The sequence below is a fragment of the Cimex lectularius genome, unplaced genomic scaffold (assembly GCF_000648675.2).
Source record: "Cimex lectularius strain Harlan isolate CLEC.00 unplaced genomic scaffold, Clec_2.1 scaffold134, whole genome shotgun sequence".
Lineage (NCBI taxonomy): Eukaryota > Metazoa > Arthropoda > Insecta > Hemiptera > Cimicidae > Cimex > Cimex lectularius.
Genome location: NW_019392747.1, coordinates 1 through 17087, shown reverse-complemented (window position 1 = coordinate 17087; position 17087 = coordinate 1). Strand labels below are relative to the sequence as shown.

The window sequence follows — 17087 nt, the reverse complement described above, 5'->3', positions numbered from 1 at the left end:
TTTAGAAATCATGAGATGTGGTCTAGTGTGATGTAGGTAACTCTCAACACGACACGCATGAATGGCACAATTACACAGAAGACAAACACTTTGAGCCCTGAAGATGATCTCAATAAAGATCGAAACGTTGGCACGATAAAGAAAATGTTTTTCTGAAACCTACATCACACCAGACCGCATCTCATGATTTCTGAATAATTAATAATAAATGAAATAAGCTTTTGCAGCAGAAAAGGTGCAAAACTATAGCTTCTCTGACCCATCCAGCCCTCCTTTTGATAAATTATTATTTACTGCTAAACCATGTAATCTAATGTCAGAATCAGAACTAAGTTCAAGAGCATCTGAGCAGCGATTTTGCTCTGTACAATTGCTCACAGAATCCAAGTAATGAATACTGTACTTTCACTTTATATATTGTCAAGCACTTTAAATGCATCATCTTAATTAGACTCTAGGTTAAATTTTAAGTACACATTGATTCTTTGGTTTTGCGACTGAGAAAACTCCTTTATAAATTCAGTGTATTAAGAAAGTCCTAAATTTAAAATTGTTAAAATCAGTTTATTATGCTTTGGTTCAGTCTATAATTTGCTATGGTATTGTTACATGGGATGGAAACAGTAATTGTTATTTCAATCCATTAATCATAAATCAAAATTCTCTTTTGAGAACTATTCTTTCTAAACCTTTTAGATTTAATACCAATCAACTAAATGACAATTTTCAGGTTTTAACATTTAAACAATTGTTTTTAAAATGTTCTTGTATGTATGTCTTTAAAAATAAACTTTTTGCTGAATCAAACAATGAGTATCAAACAAGACAAAAAGTAGTGACTAATATTTAAACACTAATTTTTACTTTAATTTTTCATTAAATGTTGTTTTTAGGTTGCTTTATAATCATAAAATTAATTTTAACAAATTTAATTCCTATTATGATTTCAAAAAAGTTATTACTGTAAAAATTTTAAATTTATAATTTGAACTTTCTTTGTGCAATATTTGGCATCATATGGCAATTATGGTAATCTTTAATTTCTATTTTATCTTTATTTATATTTATTGTATTTTATTTTATTTTTGTTTCCCCCCTTCATCATTTTGTTTTTTCCTTCATTTATTTGGTCTTATACACCTTCTCAGTCCTTTTGATTTAATTTTTAGCAATTTTATTCTCTGACATAACTCCTGCCACCTTACAAGCACTACTTCTAGGTGACAAGCGAAAATGTGCAGATTGGTTAATGACTTACTTTTACTTATGGTTTTATTATTTTACCCTTAAATTTTTTTCTCTATTTATGTTTTTTCTTACTGTAGTACTGTACTTTTCACAAAATAAATTTATTATTATTATATTATCTTGTCTAAATGTCTTTTACTTCTATGATGATGACGTGATTGCACTACTCCATAACTACATATTCCAAACTTTTTAAAATATTCAGGGAGTTGATGTAGGCAATTTTTCAGTTGAGTTTCATTTTATATCAAAAATAACTTTGACAAATAAATAGGTTTTTTAAATATTTTATTGTTTTAGTATTTACAATATAAACAATAAATTTAATAGAAAAAAAATTATTTCACAAAATCAGTCTTCAGGTGTATTTATTGGTTTTCTTTGAGAATCAATTCTTTTTGAACCGCCAACAATACTTTCTCAAGGGAATTGATTTCTGCCTTGGTCTGTTCGACCTGTAGAAAAATAGATTGTAGCAAATTATTTAACTTAAAATATCATAAATAGACTAACTTGGAGTCTGGCAGAATGCATCCTTTCGCCCATCGAAGTGGAAACTAGTTCAGCTCCTGTTAAAAAAGAACTTTCCGCTGCTGATTCTGCGACTTTTTCAACGTACTCTATTAATGAATATAGCTCCTGAATAATAAATTAATAATAATAAATTAAAAATATATAATTAATTGGTAATATTTTCAACTCACATAAAGCTCCTTTTTGAAGGTATTCACTTTCGCTCTTGCTGCAATTATCAAATCTTCTAACTCTTTGTCTACATATTTGTTGCGAGGAGATTGGCTTTCTTCGATCAAACTGATAAGCTTGTTGAGAGAAGTTCTAAAATTTATCCAAGACGATAACACAGAATGATTGCGACAATTAATAATACTTATAAAAAAAAATTAAAAAAAGAACAGACAATTACTTGTACTTTTCAGCAGTATCGACTACTGCAACAACGGTCTGTGTGAGGAGTTGCGAAGCAGCATTGACCACATTAGAAGAAGCTTGTCTTAAGAGAAAGCTGTGAGTCAATTCGTGAGGGTCTGTCAACTTTAATGAATCTATGAATTTCAAAATTACTCCTTAAAGTATTTGTTTTATATACTTACTTCCAATTTCTTTGGTTTCTCATTGCTGAAAAATGAAACGGCCAACAGAGGGGATGTTGGAAGTGTTAATTTTTTTAATTTTCCATTTTTAAAAACACGATGAAAATTTCTGAACTAAACATAGAAATTTGAAGCTTAGGTTTTTTGAATAAAAAGTCACAACTCCAAACTTTAAAACACTTGAAATAATTAACTAACTGTAATTATCTCATTATTAAAAGATTTTTTAAAAAGAATTATATAACGGAAGTTTATATAAGTTTCATTATCTGTAAATCAGAAAATAATCTTAGTTATTTTTTAATTAACATAAAAAATAAAAAAACTCATAATTCAATTAATTAATATTTATGGGAGGTATTGGTTGAGATAAAAAAGTTGTTGTTACGAGCGGGATTCGAACCCACGACCTTCGGCTAGATACGCTGCTGCTCTACCACTTGAGCTATCGTGACTTTGATCAGTAAACGTCCCAAACAATGACCACCATTTTGCCGAGATGCTCTAGTTCGTGGTATCTCTCCAACAAAAGCACTACAAGAGTGTCAACGGAAAAAACCAGTCATGGACTGCACCAACTGCGCTGAGGGAATCGGTGCCGACTAGGTAGACAGAGCCACCTTCATCTCAAATCACCCCAAGCACGCCTGAAGTTTAATTCTAAAGTAAAATTCATTGTGAATATGCAGGAATTGAGGGGAAAATAGGCTTGAGTGATTGTGTGCTTGAGTGACATATGAAGGATAAAATTGAAGAAACCCACTTATTGAAACTGAAAACTGACCAGGATAAAGCCAAGTTATTGCGCAACTCAGATGAGTGGCAGCGACAAAAGTGCTTAAATTTCTAATTAAATACTTTCCAAGGTATAGATATAAAGTGGATTGAACTACATTAGATCTGTTTTATCACATTGGATAGGGAAGTTATTCATCAAGGATCAGGAAATGTCGAATTTGGCTGATCTAAGATGTCTGCTAATAACTTTTTTTGTGATCTATGTACACTAATAAATTCTTGAGTAAAATTGGCTTGCTGGTTAACAAATTTGAAGTTGTTATCAATTATCAACCGGTAAATTGTTGGTTTTTAAAGCATAATTAGCATCAATAATTAATTGTTGAATTTATTACATATACGTTTGAAATAAGTAGGCTTACCATTGTTCTAGCTGTTGTTTTCAATTAAACTTAAAAAAAAAGTTATATGTATTAAAATGAAAATCTAGTATTTACTGGCTTATCAGTAACATGATAAGAACCTTCCGTAAACTGATAATCAATTTTTTCTTATCAATTCATAAACAAATAAACCAAATAAAAAAGTAAAGTAGTAAATATCAGCTATTGTTTAAATAAGATCTTGTAAATCTGAGAAAAAGGAGAGTAAAGCGGCCGGTTTGAAAACTGAAAAAGCGTCTATTTTGTTTGGTTTAATTATAATGGCTTAGAAATCGGATTTCTGGTAGGTTAACAGCCGGTTAAAATAACTTTTGACAGCGAGTGACCGTGTCTGCTGTCTGAGAGATCCAGTTCCAAATACACTCGGACCTCGTTGTTGACGGTCCGCCTCGGTTAACAGAGCTTGAAATGGGAAAAAAAGCTCAGGTGAAACAGCAGAAAAGCAAAGAATCGGAAATGAACAAAGGTAAAGAGGCGAACTTGGATTTGTCGAAACAGAAGAGGAACGAGCTAAATCGCCTCATTGACAAACTGCTCAAAGGTAAGGCGATTTATAAGTTTTTTCGACAGTCCAAAATTCAGTTTTAATCATTGCAACCTCATCCAAAGCGTCATGATGTTGGTGTAGCATCATCAGTGCATTCAGAAAATGGCTTTGAAATACCTTTAAGTGTTTACATTTATCTCTGATAAAAATATTCGTTTTTTTAAATAATAGATTACTTATCTATATTGCCTCGCTTTTATTTATTTATTTTTATTTTTGCGCCAAGATGATTGATCATTTAACCCTTTAACAATACTGTCATATTTTTCATAATCATCATTGATGCAAACGAGTTTTTTTAAATTAGTTCATACTAAAAATGTACATGGCTTATTCTTATTATAGTATCAAGCATAATTGTCGGGACTGGAAAAATACGAGACAGCCACGTCGAAATGGAAAAGCTTTTAGAGAAAATAGTTGAGATTGAAAATGGTAATTTAACTATTCATTCCCATATAGGCACACCTCATATTTCAAAATTGTTCAATTTTCAGAAGTCAATGTCGGCTTTCCAAGCCGTAACAGAGCGACGATGAAATCGTTGACAGATTGGATGCTTGAAAATGGTTCTAAAATTGACGGAGTCGAGATATGCGAATTTGAAGGGTACGATTATGGATTGAGGTCGTTGAAGGACATAAACCAGAATGACTTGATGATATCCGTACCGAGGAAGTTGATGATGACGACGGAGTTTGCTCGCAAAAGTGAATTAGGTACTTTCTCATTTGGCACGTTAAATTTGAAAACCTATCTATGAATATACCTATCAATGGTATTTAATGAAAGGGAGTCTAAATTTAGACTAGTGGGACCGTTGCCAGGCATTGTGAGTATTACTTCAAAGGCAGTGTTCTATTCACATCTTTGACCCTATTTTATTTATTTTTTTCAATGACCCTATTCCAGTTCTACTATTTACATTGGTCCGATTAAATGAACAAAACAAAAGAAATACATTAAATTTTAAATTATTGCTATTTATTTCATTTTCTCTTTACAAGATTGAATTATTAGTAAAACAGTACTTTTATTACAGTACAAAGTACAGACATGTCCGGTTTCAAAGCTGTTAGTATTGAAAAGAAACCCCCTTCTCAAACCTTTTTTAAAAAAAAGTTAAACTGATTATAAGTAAATTGGGAATTTTGATTTAGATCCTGGCTTCTTTATCATTGCCAATTTTTTGGTGATAGCCACATTGACCAAGTGGTTAGGGCATCCAACTCATATTTGCTATGCTAGCGGTTCTGAGGTCAAAGCCAAGCGTAAGACATTTTATTTTAATTGCGAATAATGTGAAAAAATATTGTGAAGTGGTTCTGATCCCTTGACCGTGAAACCCAACGGGTAATTGAATGTTAAGCTCTCCTGTAGGACAGGAATTTCATAAGGTAAGGTTTTGAGTTTGACCAAATCCAGTGATAAACTGTATCTAAAAGGCAAATTGAATTTGCATTTTTTTTTAAATTTATATTTAAACTTTAATTTTCAGATTGAAACATTGGTAAAGGGAATCAGAAAACTTTTTACAAATTCTGAATTCTTGTCTTTGTATATTTAAAATTAAATTATTTCATACATCCTTAAACTTATATCACACAAGATTAAACCTTAATTTTCCAAAAACAAATACAACTAAATACTATATTTTTTCTTATAACAAGGTACTTAAATATATTTATGAAAATGGAATTAATATCAATAATTTCTGAACTTTAATCAGTTACAAAAAGTTTATATACCTTCTTAGCTCAAGACATTAATTTTTTTTCTAAATCAAATTATTTTTGACTTGTTTAATTATAATAAAAAGAGTGTTTAAAAAGTATTCATACTTATGGAAGGCAGGCTGTAATGGAAGAATAACAAATTACTTTTATAATTAAGTGCTATTCCATTTTTTTAAAATTATTATTCGACTTGAATAAAAAAAACTTACAATCTTTTGTATTTTCCAGTATAGCAAAAGAAATATTTATTATTATTAAATAATTATAAGCATTAAAATAAAAAAACTCCCTTGTGGTTTCATTTGAAATAAATGAGCAAATCTGAAAAAAAAATTTAATATAACTACAACAGAATATTATTGTTCTTTATTTAGATTTTATTTCTGTTATATTATCAGCACAGCTACAGAAATATCAGAGCTGCACAAACACAAATTAGATTTTTATTTATTTTTTGAAAACAAGTTTCAAGCCTTAAACATTACCTTATGGCCCAGTTAGACATAAAGTTATCCCTAACCATCCCTAAAAAGGATAAATTTATCTGTCTCAGGGGAAGTGATCTGACCAAGGCAATCGTGAAATCTAGTTGGACAATTTGCATCAACCCTGTAAGACAAAATGCAATCTATAGTTTCTGGCCTGATATGTAATCCGGTTGTACAAAATCTCCCAATCTCCTTTGGGCTGAGAATAAGTTTTCTCATGGTTAAAATGAGTGATCAAACATAAATTCAAAAATCAATAAATAATTAAATATTTAAATAATTCAACATTGATATATCTCTAGTACCTGATTTCTCTCATGTTACTAATGTCATGCACCCAACAATTTTGTATTTTTCTGTGAATTTCGCTAATTTATTATTTGAGCAGGAATTTGGCTGAACTTATGCTCAATAAACAATAGGAAAAAACATCTCTCACACATTGCTTTCTGTTTACCTGGAATATTTCATTTCAGTTCTAAATGTTTTACATTAATGATTGATTAAATATTTTTCTGGGTCCACTTTTAAATTTGAAATCAAATTAAAATTCAATATTTGTAATCCTGGACATATAAGTATGGAGGGTAATGAAAAGGTAGATGAGGTAGTTAAGGCTGGAATGTTCCAACCACTGGACCTAACCAACGTGATCTGGTTTTTTGAAACTAAAATGCATTTTAAAAAACACGATTAAAAGACTGTTGAAGAAATCCTATGTTGTTGGCTGGATCTGAAGAGAAGCTTTTACATACCAAGAGAGCGCTAAGAGAATTTGAATACTAGAATAGAGACCATGCCCACCGTAGGCCATTTACTTTTGGGCCAAAGCTCCAATGACTTTTCTCTATCTTGGGCCTAGTCTGGCAAACCAAAACAGTGAGGGTAAGGAGATCAAAAAGATCGGAAACAACCAAGATGCCCACAAACATGTTTTAGTTATTTTACACTTTATTATTTTATTGCTGCTTTATTGTTTTATTGCTGCTGTAATTGGTCTAAACTGTAAACCTGCTATAGATGGATTATAAATATTCATGTGTGTAATATGCTTTGTAAATAATACAAATCAACATATTAATTGATTAGCCAGTTTTGAGAAGTCAGATTTTCAATTACACCGATGAACAAAATAAATGCATCACCCTTAAATTTTAATGTATTTAGGTTTATTCATATTTTGCACACTCAAAATAGGTTTGGTTGAAAATAAAGACAATGTTTATTACTTAATTCGTAAAGTACAAAAAAAATAAAAAAATAAAAAATTATTTTTTAAATTGTAAAAGCTTTTTTCTTCCCTTTAATTAATATCAAGTATTTCTACCTCTAGTACAAAACAGGTCCATTAAACGCCTTTGCATTCCTTGTAAAAGTTTTCTGATAAAATTGAGAGTAATTCTTTCCCATTCACCAAGAACTGCCATCTTCAACTCTTCCATGGTGTTAGGATTTGGGTTTCGCCGTCGTATTCATAGCTTAAGTTGGCTCCAAACGAGTTTGATTGGGTTTGAATCTGGTCTTCGAGCTGGCCACTCAATTCCAGCCTCATTCAGGTAGTCATCATAGTGCTCTATGTGGCCTGGCATCCTGCATTAGCAAGAAACTCTCAGTGATGGGAGGGGGGGCAAATGGCCCTGCATGTTCTTCGATTACGTCTTGTAATACCTCTGTGATCTTCCTTGCACAACAACCAATGTCCAAGGAAATACTACTCCACAACCATGACCCACCGTCGAATGCCACCTGAGGACTATACAGTATGGGGCGTACCTTTCTTCTGAGCATCTCCATATGAAATTCACCCATCTGAAGATTTCTGGCCAATTCTCACCTAATATGTAAAGAGAACTCGTCCCAAATCTTCCAGTGTCCAATTCACGTATTCCTGTTGAATTGAAGCTTGGCCGCTTTCTGAGCTGTGGTAAAAAGTCCACGAACCGAGTGCTGGGCCTTGAGGTTATTTTTAATGAGCCTTCTTCTTGCAGTTCTGAAGGAAATTGAAACCAGGTTTCTTATCTCATTTCCCATAATGCCGCGGTTTTGTAGTCTGATGATGATGGATGAATCTATCGTCTCTCATCTGTAGACTTAGTTTGAACCTGACCTGGCCTTGTAGTGTGAAGCCCTGTTTCTCTGAAGTGCTAAAGAACCCTGTCTATTTACTGTAGAGTGATTTAATCTTCATCTCCTGGAACTGCCTTGACTTACTCTTCCTCTATGACCCTGACACTGTCATACTCACTCAAATGCCTGATTGGAGCCATTGAAAAAGAATAAGAATAATAGAAATGGAAAAAGAAAAGAATAAGAATAATGGAAAAAGATTTAACTGAAAGTGGTGATCTATTGGTGGAGCAGAATCGAAGGGTATAATGCTACTTTTTGTTCAAATGGGATTAATCAGTAAAAAGTAAATAAAGGAAGTAAACAAAGCATTAGTTACTGTTTATTTTGACTATGATAGCTCATAATTACCTGTAACTAATGTGGGAAGATAATTGATTTAATTTTAAACTAAATAGAATGGTGCATTAAATTTGTCCATCATTGTATTTTATATGAGAATTGTTTAAAATCAGTATAACAAGTATTAACAGTTGAAATGTACAATTTTGTTCTGTTTCAGAATATCTCATGCAAAACGATGCCTTGCTTGCTCACATGCCCAGCATGAGCCTGGCGTTGTTTCTCCTGTTAGAGAAATTCCGTGGCAATTCTTTCTGGGAGCCATATCTCAATTCTCTCCCTTCTTCCTACAATACAGTCATGTATTTTACCCTTGATGAACTGGATGCACTTAAAGGATCACCGACTTATGGTAAAAACAGGTTAACAATTCTATTACTTAAGACATTTCAACAAATTTCATCATTTCAGAACCTGCGTTAAAACAGTGTCAAAATATCGCAAGACAGTATGGTTACCTTTACAGTTTATTTTATGTAAGTGATGATATGATATGATTTTTATACAGTTTAATTAATTTTTGTCATCCACTAGAACTCAAATGATGCTGCTAGTGCAATACTTCGAAAAGTTTTTACTTATGAACAATACAGGTAAGTGCTTTTTTTAAATGTTTATTATATTTTGTATTTTATGGGATGTTTATAAGTTTTAAAAGGATTGATTTAATGTACAAAATTATGGAAGCTCATTTTAAATATTTAAATTTGCTTGATATTTTTCTCATATCTAGATTAATTATACGTTCATAGACTAGATTTGTTGGACCAGTTAACAAAACTACAAAGGAAATTAACTATTGTATATAAACAGGTACTGTTTTATTATTAAAAAAAAATCATAACTTACAATATAAATTAAACAACAGAATGGAAATATGATAAATTATACTGACCAAATTCAAATTTATAACTCATAAGTTAAAGAATTTTTAATTGAATCAAATAACATTGGAAAAAAAAAATACAAAGGTACAAAACCATTTTCAATGGAAAAAATATTTACAGAAACCTTGTCCTTAAAACTTTTTGTTCAGCTGGACTTGAGCATTTTAATCATACTGAAAAGTCTTTCGAAGTGTTCTCCAAAGGTAGTAATGCCTGTTTGAAGTTGTGTTCGAGTGGATCCCCTGAGAGAAGACTGGTCCTCTTTGGTGTTTGTTGAGAACTGGACTCAGACTCTGTTGGCTGGTCATGAAGTCCTCATTTTTCAAATGTTCGCGCAGAATATCCTGTTTGGCCCTTATCCTAGCTTTCTTCTGTCGGACCCTGCATGAAATCAACACTGACATGAACCCAAAGATGGCCAGAGCAAGAATCGCTCCACTTATTATTATTGCTGACTTTATGCTGAATGGAATTTGTTTGAATGTGTTTATGCTGTTGTAGCTTTTCACTGTTTCAGTATTGAAGGAATCAGAAATCTTGGTCCCCTGTGCAATGTCATTGTCTTCTAATAAATAAATTTCCTTGATTTCATTACTGTTCTCAGGGATAATATCAGTAATTTTTATTTCTTCGAAGTTGCCATGGATAGAGACCGGCTTCAATCTTGGATTAGGAATAATCCTCCATGTAGGATTCAATTTATCAGGTGTCTCCAATTTTGTTGAAAACTTGGGCATACTTTCGAAAACCCTCGGTTCTCTGTGTTCTGTATGTCCAGTTTCATTTTCATCACTTTTCTCTTTCTTCTGATGCTGAGTATGTTTATGAATTTGGTCCGATAAGAATTTGGGGAATGATCCTAGGATTTCTTCTTCTGGGAATTGGATTTGCTCTGTTTTATTATCCCTCTCAGTTGTTGATGTCAATTCTTCGTTTTTCTCAGGATTGGCCTTTTTCGAATCAAACATATCTGATAAAATGAATTTGCTGGAACCACGTTCTCTATGTTCTAAAAGCTGATCGAGTGTCATATTCCTCAGCTCTAAGATTTTTGATATTCGAGTACTTTCAGTTTTTAGTAAATCGAGTAAACTGTCATTCAAATTGGTGGCATTTAGTGTATCATCAATTTTATCAGATGGATCAAACAGCCTGGCATTAGTGCTTGGGCTTTCAGTTGTATATATAGTTGTTTCTTCAACATATTTGTCTTCGTTAAGCGTTGTTTGTACTATTGTAGTAGTTTCTTGTTTTTTAAACACTTTTATGACATCCTGCTTTTGAACCGATGGTTCAGTTGTGTGCCTAGAACTTTTTTGAGAATAAATGTGCTTTTCTAGATTAACTCTTTCAAATTCAAATTTTGGATAATTTGGCTCTTCTGTACTTGAAGCAATTATTCGATGTTTAATTTTGTCAATTATTGATTTTGGCGAGATACTTTCAGGAAGTTTGGATATTCCTATTGGTATATTTACTTTTGAAACGATTTCATTTCTGCTAGCATTCTTGTTATACAAATTACTCTCTAAGTTTGCTAGTGGATTGATAATGTGTAAATTAAATGTTTCCGCTTCAGTTTTTTGTGGTACAACACGTTTTCTTAAAATGGCTGACGTTTCTGGAAGCCTTCTTGATTTGGAAAATAGAGTTCTCCTGTCGAAAATCTTGTTTCCAAAAACTTTATCATCATTCTGTTCGATCTTGTCTGTGGAAAGTTTTATGTTGTTTTTGACAATGTATTGTCTTGACCTTTGTGGAGATGTGTTCTTAATGGTTATATGTTCATCTTTCTCCTCTTCATAATAATGTTTTAAAACTGCATTTTCACTTACATCTTCGTATGATTTAGCAGTAGTAGGAGTTGTAGTCGTAGTTGTGGTGGTTGATGTCCTACGAGACGTTGAAGTTGTGATAGTAGGAATTGTCGTGATTTCTTTCATATTGTTCTCTCTGTGCAATAATACATTGGTTTCACTCACATATTGTGGTATTTCAGGCAGAGTAGTTGTTTCTGGAAATTCTTCAACTTCAACTGGCTTTAATCTCTTTCTTCCACCTTTCCTTCTTCTCCTTGGGGGCTTTGGAGCTTCTTCTTGTTCTCTTTCATAAATATACTCAGGGTCTGGGAATCTTCTGTGAGGCCTCCTTCGTCTCTTAGGTGTCCTTCTTTTTGGCAGCTCTTCTGGTTCAGGCGTTGTTTCCTCTTCTGACACTTTCCTCAAATTTATTCCATATTGTTCTTCTGGAACATGTTCACTGTCTGAGACCTCTTCGATTGGCAATTCTGTAGGCCTTGGTCTCTTTCTTCTTCGCCTCCTTTTGTTTCCATTTCTTGATCTGATCCTTTTGGTCATTTCTTCATCTTCACTCACCTCTTCATCTTTCCTTTCGACAATTTTGTCAGTGTCACCAGTCCTCCAGCTCTTTAAAGTAGTATTTTAGTTAAATAAACATTTGTTTTATAAGCTATTTTTAGTAAATTACCTCTCCAGCAGTTAACTGTGTGTCATCATAATCTTGTTGAAGTGACAAAGGGATCAAACAAAAGAACAGGAACAGAGTAAAAACTGTCCATAGTCTCATTCTGAAACATAAAACAAAATCAGATTTACTATTGTGGAAAGATTGGGTTGATTATAAATTATTCTGGTAAACATAAATCTACCTGTCATAATCATACATTATTTTAATTTTCAATAATGCTTACGTCAACAAATATATTTTCCTAAACTTGTAATGTTTAACATAAGCAGTATGTCATTCTGGTTCTATTCTCTGAGGAGTGATAGGACTATTAACTGGTCACTGGCTTCTGAGAAAACTACTCAACATGAGCATATATAATGATGATCCTATCGGCAGGTTATGCAACTTAGCAACGGCTCAATGGAGATTTAACCTAACACAGAAAAAACCTAGGGAATGTAATTGTAGCAGCGACAGTCAATGACCGACCTGATACTTCTGAGAAGAAGGATTGAGTCAGTTGCAATGAACTGGGAAGGTACAATAGGCCAGAAAAGGCTGCACTGCCTGGGGAGCACAAACCCCACTTCCTAGTATCCTCATCACCATCACCACCATGTCAGTCTGATCTAACCGTACCCTTATAAACTTAATTTCATATTTTATAATTATTCCAGCAACAACAAAGTAGTATGATTGGAAGTATGGCATAAGATTGGAATAGTATGCCTTCATGTTTGCTCGCCTCCACTACACGGACAGTTCAAACTGAATAGGTCTGTGTGTTGTCTATTAAAACGTCTGTCTGTACTAGTTTCCCCCTTTCCGTTTTCACTTTGAAAAGCCGACTTAAAAGGATCGACTCACATAACATACACAATACCTGGACCCAAGGGAAGAATTGCGCAAGGCTATGAAAAAGAAAGTCATAAAAGGATTGTTTACACTTGTTATTCAATGGATCTTTGTAAAGCCTTGAAAATTTTGAATGAAACGTTGTTTCCAATTTGTCCTTCCGGCGACAAGCTGAAGCCAATATTCATATAATAAACATTACCATAAAGAATAATAGAAATAATAAAGGTCGGGTGAGTATGTCGATTAACGTGTAAATGATGCTCTACTCACAGAATTTTTGTTCACACGATCCAGCTTTTCAAGCATTAAACGGTCATCATCAGTGGAGCAGTTGCAAGCACGTCCTTTAGCATGAATTGAGAGGGAACCGATCCATCACCAACGCGAAATTCCAATAAGAAGTTGGTTTTTAACGCCGGTCAATTTTGGACTTGCGAAAAACAAATTACAACGCATCTAATTATCCTAATAAATACGTAATAAAAATAATTGGAAATTAATCATTAATTTGTATGTAATTATACATGATTAAAACAGGAGGTAAATCAAAATGTATTATATTATATGTGCATTTATGCCTATGTTTAATTTTACATTTTTTCATTTCAAATTTCTTAAACCAACTACTTCCTCCCTTTGTTAAATTTTTTGCAACACTGATATTTTTAAATTTAAAATTTGTTTTGCTTCATTTAGTGGTCCTTAAATTCAGAAAATTTGTTAAATTTAGACAAGCGTTTTTTAAAGGTAGATGCACACACACCAGTAATGTCACAGTGCAGTGACCGGCATTTTGTTCCATGGGCGGGTGTGAAGATTTTCTTGTAAAATGAATGTTCCCACTCGCACGGCGCGCAGTCAACGGATCGTGATCATCGGATTTCTTGTTGACGATATTTTAGTTTTCACAGCCGTACAACATGAATTTAGAACTCATTGAGTTGGTGCGAAATAACCTGTGTTGTTTGATTCAAGGGCAAATTCAACATACATGTACTCAGATTTTAAGAATACTCTCTGGAGGAAAGTAGTTAAAAATGGGTATTTGAGACAGAAGAGATCCAGTATCAAAATTAAATAATCAGTGAATATTTCTCGTACATTTCGCATTCCCTCCCTGTAAATGTAAATTTTGTAGTGTTTGACTTTCACTCCTCGAATCCATTTGGGAAGTAACGTAATTACACGCTCGTATATCGTATTTCTTAATGTATTAAGAAGTTTAAGTTTTAAGTTACACAACAAGAAAAATTTTGTTCCATTGTCCACTAATTCTTTGTAAAGTGTAGCAAATTCCTCTTCTTTTCCTCTCTTGTTCCATGCTTGATGAACCCACTTCCGTTTTCTCCCTTGAGGTGCCTCTTCTTCATTCGAAATCGGTTCATTAATAAAAAGTTCATCGTCTCATTGTCATTTTGGCCATTCCATTGCAAAGCACGGATGAAATACTGACCAGGGTCCGTCACGACACTGTCACGTCACTGATGTATGTAAATCGACCTTAGCTCGCGTTTTAGTATCTCTGCTGCTCTATATGTTTAATATCGCAAACAGTACAATTAAGTTTGTTAACCCCATTTTTTGACAAGTCAACCTTATCTTTAGGTTTTGAGAGAATGTTTCTAAGTGAACTTGCACCTCTAAAAGCTACTTTACATCCTACTTGTTTAAGAATTTTACCTATTTTGACTGATAGTACACCAATGTATGGCGAGCAACGAAAATCTAAGATTCATTTTTGGTGTGGTTGCTAAGTGTGATTGTTGCTTCTTTTTATTAGCACCTACGGATAAATATTTCTAGATAGCTACTGTTTTTCGTTAAGGTTTTAAGTGTTGCTAATTCTTTTTTATAATTAGCAGGTGCTAATTGGAGTTTCGATATACTTTCTTTGATCCAAATGAATCCAGGAGCTTTTTGAGAGAGAAGTATCTGCTGGTAAGTGTCTGTGGGTTTTAAGTTTAAACAACCATCTTTGTTTATTTCCAATGTAAAATTTATTCTAGGGTGTAAAGAATTAATAAATTGGAGTAATTCTTTTAGATTTTCTAGTGTTCCCGACCATTTACATAACATATCGTCTACATAGCGTTTCCAAAAAAGGACAGATTTAATTAATTTATTTGATTTGAAAAGAATTGTTTCAAAGGCATCCATGAATATTATCGGCACAAAGTAGGTAGTGGATACCCCATTGGTTCGTTTCGTAAAATTTATTATTAAATTTTCAATTATTAGACAGTAGGCATATATTTAAAAGGTCTGTCGTATCATTTTTTACAAATTCGTTGATAGAGTTCTCCTTAGAGTTTTGTTTTATTAGTTTAGTACATTATTTATCAGGGATATTTGTAAATAAATTAGTAATAGCAAATGACACTAAAACATAGTTGTTAGGTATATTTGTGTTCTTCAACTGTAACAACTCTAAAGAATTGTTAACACCGAATGTAGGTTTGAAATTGGTGTGAGTTTTAATTATTTTATGTATTGTAATCGTGAGTTTGTGGCATTGAGAATTTTAAAAGGACACTATTGGTCTTATAGGTTTGTTTTTCTTTGTGGATTTTAACCGTACCGTATAACAATGCTGGTTTTGGGTTCATTGATATAAGTTTTTTAACCGCATATTGGTCATTGGAGAATAGAAAGTCAGTATTTTTTATAGCTGTTCGAACTCTAGTATTGATTTTTAATGTGGGGTCTTCATTTATTTATTTTCGATGGTTATTGTTTAGGAATTCTTCAATTATTAATTTAAAAAAATTAAATCTCTTTTTTTTGGAAACGCTATATGATATTTTATGCATATGGTTCTGAACACCAGAAGATTTAAAAGAATTTCTTCAACTAATTAATTCTTTACACCCTAGCATAAATTTTAAATTGGAAATAAATAAAGATGGTTGTTTAAACTTTTTATGGCTTACTTAAACTGTCCGTAATAAATATCCTAATTGTAATAGACGTACTGTATAGAAAACCCACAACTACAGACACTGACACTAGCACCCATGGACCCAAATAGCTACTGGATTCATTTGGCTCATAGACCGTATGTTAAAACACCCAATAACAACCTGCTAATTATAAAAAAAAGAATGCAAACTATTAAAAAGTTAGCTAAAAGCAATGGATATTAAGAAATATTCATCGATAAGTTGTTAGCAAAAAGAATAAAAAAAGTACAGAAGAAGCAACAATCGGACTCAACCAGCAAACAAAAATGAATCTTTTATGTTTTCGGTGCACGCCATACATAGGTGAACTATCAGACATGTTTACTTCTCAAATGGATTCGAGGAGTCAAAATCGAACACTACAAAATTTATATTTACATGGAGGAAATGCAAAATGTACGCGCGTGTACGAAAAATATTCACTGATTATTTCATTCTGATACTGGATCTCTCCTGTCGCAAATGCCCATTTTTAATTACTTTCCTCCAGAGAGTTTTCTTTAAATCTGAGTCCATGTATGTTGAATTTGCCTGAGCAAACAACACAGGATATTTCGCACCAACTCAATGAGTTCTTCATTCATTTTGTACGGCCGTGAAAACTGTAAAATATCGTCAACAAGAAATCCGATGATCATGGACGCTCGCCGTGTGAGTGGGAACAAAACCATTCATTTTACAAGAAAATCTTAACACCCTCCCGTGGAACAAAATGCCGGTCTCGGCACTGTGACGTTATTGGTGTGGCAAAGAACACTTGCCTAAATCTAACAAATCGGTTTTCTGAATTTAAGAACCATCTAAATGAAACAAACAAATTTTAAATTTAAATATAACAGCTTACAAAAATTTAACAAAGAGAAGGAACTAGACTGGTTTGAAAAATTTGAAATTAAAAAAGTAAACTTAAACATGGAGATAAATGCATAGATAATATAATAGATTTTAATTTACCTCCTATTTTAAACATGTACTTAAATAATATTTGATTTACAAATAATCACTAATTAAAATTATTTTCTTACAGTATTTATTAGGATAATACAGGGTGAATTGCTACTCGTGCTACAAACTTCTCCAGTAGATTCTTCACCCTAAAATGAACAAAAAAGTTCATATTGTCCATGGTCCG

General features: G+C 32.7%; 3 protein-coding genes across 4 annotated transcripts; 1 reads left to right on the top strand and 2 right to left on the bottom strand.

The window, feature by feature from the left end:
• Window positions 1–1599: 1599 nt before the first annotated feature.
• LOC106670184 lies at window positions 1600–3620 on the bottom strand. The gene is made up of 6 exons (XM_014400283.1): window positions 3521–3620; window positions 2361–2474; window positions 2174–2301; window positions 1953–2085; window positions 1762–1887; window positions 1600–1703 (listed from the first exon to the last, which is right to left on the bottom strand). Exons 1-6 carry the CDS (start codon window positions 3521–3523, stop codon window positions 1617–1619), a joined length of 591 nt encoding a protein of 196 aa, XP_014255769.1. The 5' UTR covers window positions 3524–3620; the 3' UTR covers window positions 1600–1616.
• A 77-nt stretch (window positions 3621–3697) lies between these two features.
• LOC106670182 (histone-lysine N-methyltransferase setd3-like) lies at window positions 3698–13448 on the top strand. Of its 2 annotated transcripts, none has more exons than XM_014400281.2 (7): window positions 3698–4082; window positions 4434–4523; window positions 4586–4807; window positions 8942–9133; window positions 9193–9257; window positions 9316–9374; window positions 13290–13448. In XM_014400281.2, the coding sequence occupies exons 1-7, from the start codon at window positions 3950–3952 to the stop codon at window positions 13348–13350; spliced, it is 822 nt and encodes a 273-aa protein (XP_014255767.1). In that variant the 5' UTR covers window positions 3698–3949; the 3' UTR covers window positions 13351–13448. The 2 variants fall into 2 exon arrangements, with proteins under 2 accessions (XP_014255767.1, XP_014255768.1); XM_014400282.2 differs by having other exon boundaries at window positions 3700–4082; window positions 13268–13446.
• Window positions 9738–12350, bottom strand: LOC106670181. Its single transcript, XM_024227180.1, has 2 exons — window positions 12156–12350; window positions 9738–12094 (listed from the first exon to the last, which is right to left on the bottom strand). Exons 1-2 carry the CDS (start codon window positions 12252–12254, stop codon window positions 9833–9835), a joined length of 2361 nt encoding a protein of 786 aa, XP_024082948.1. The 5' UTR covers window positions 12255–12350; the 3' UTR covers window positions 9738–9832.
• Window positions 13449–17087: the final 3639 nt, after the last annotated feature.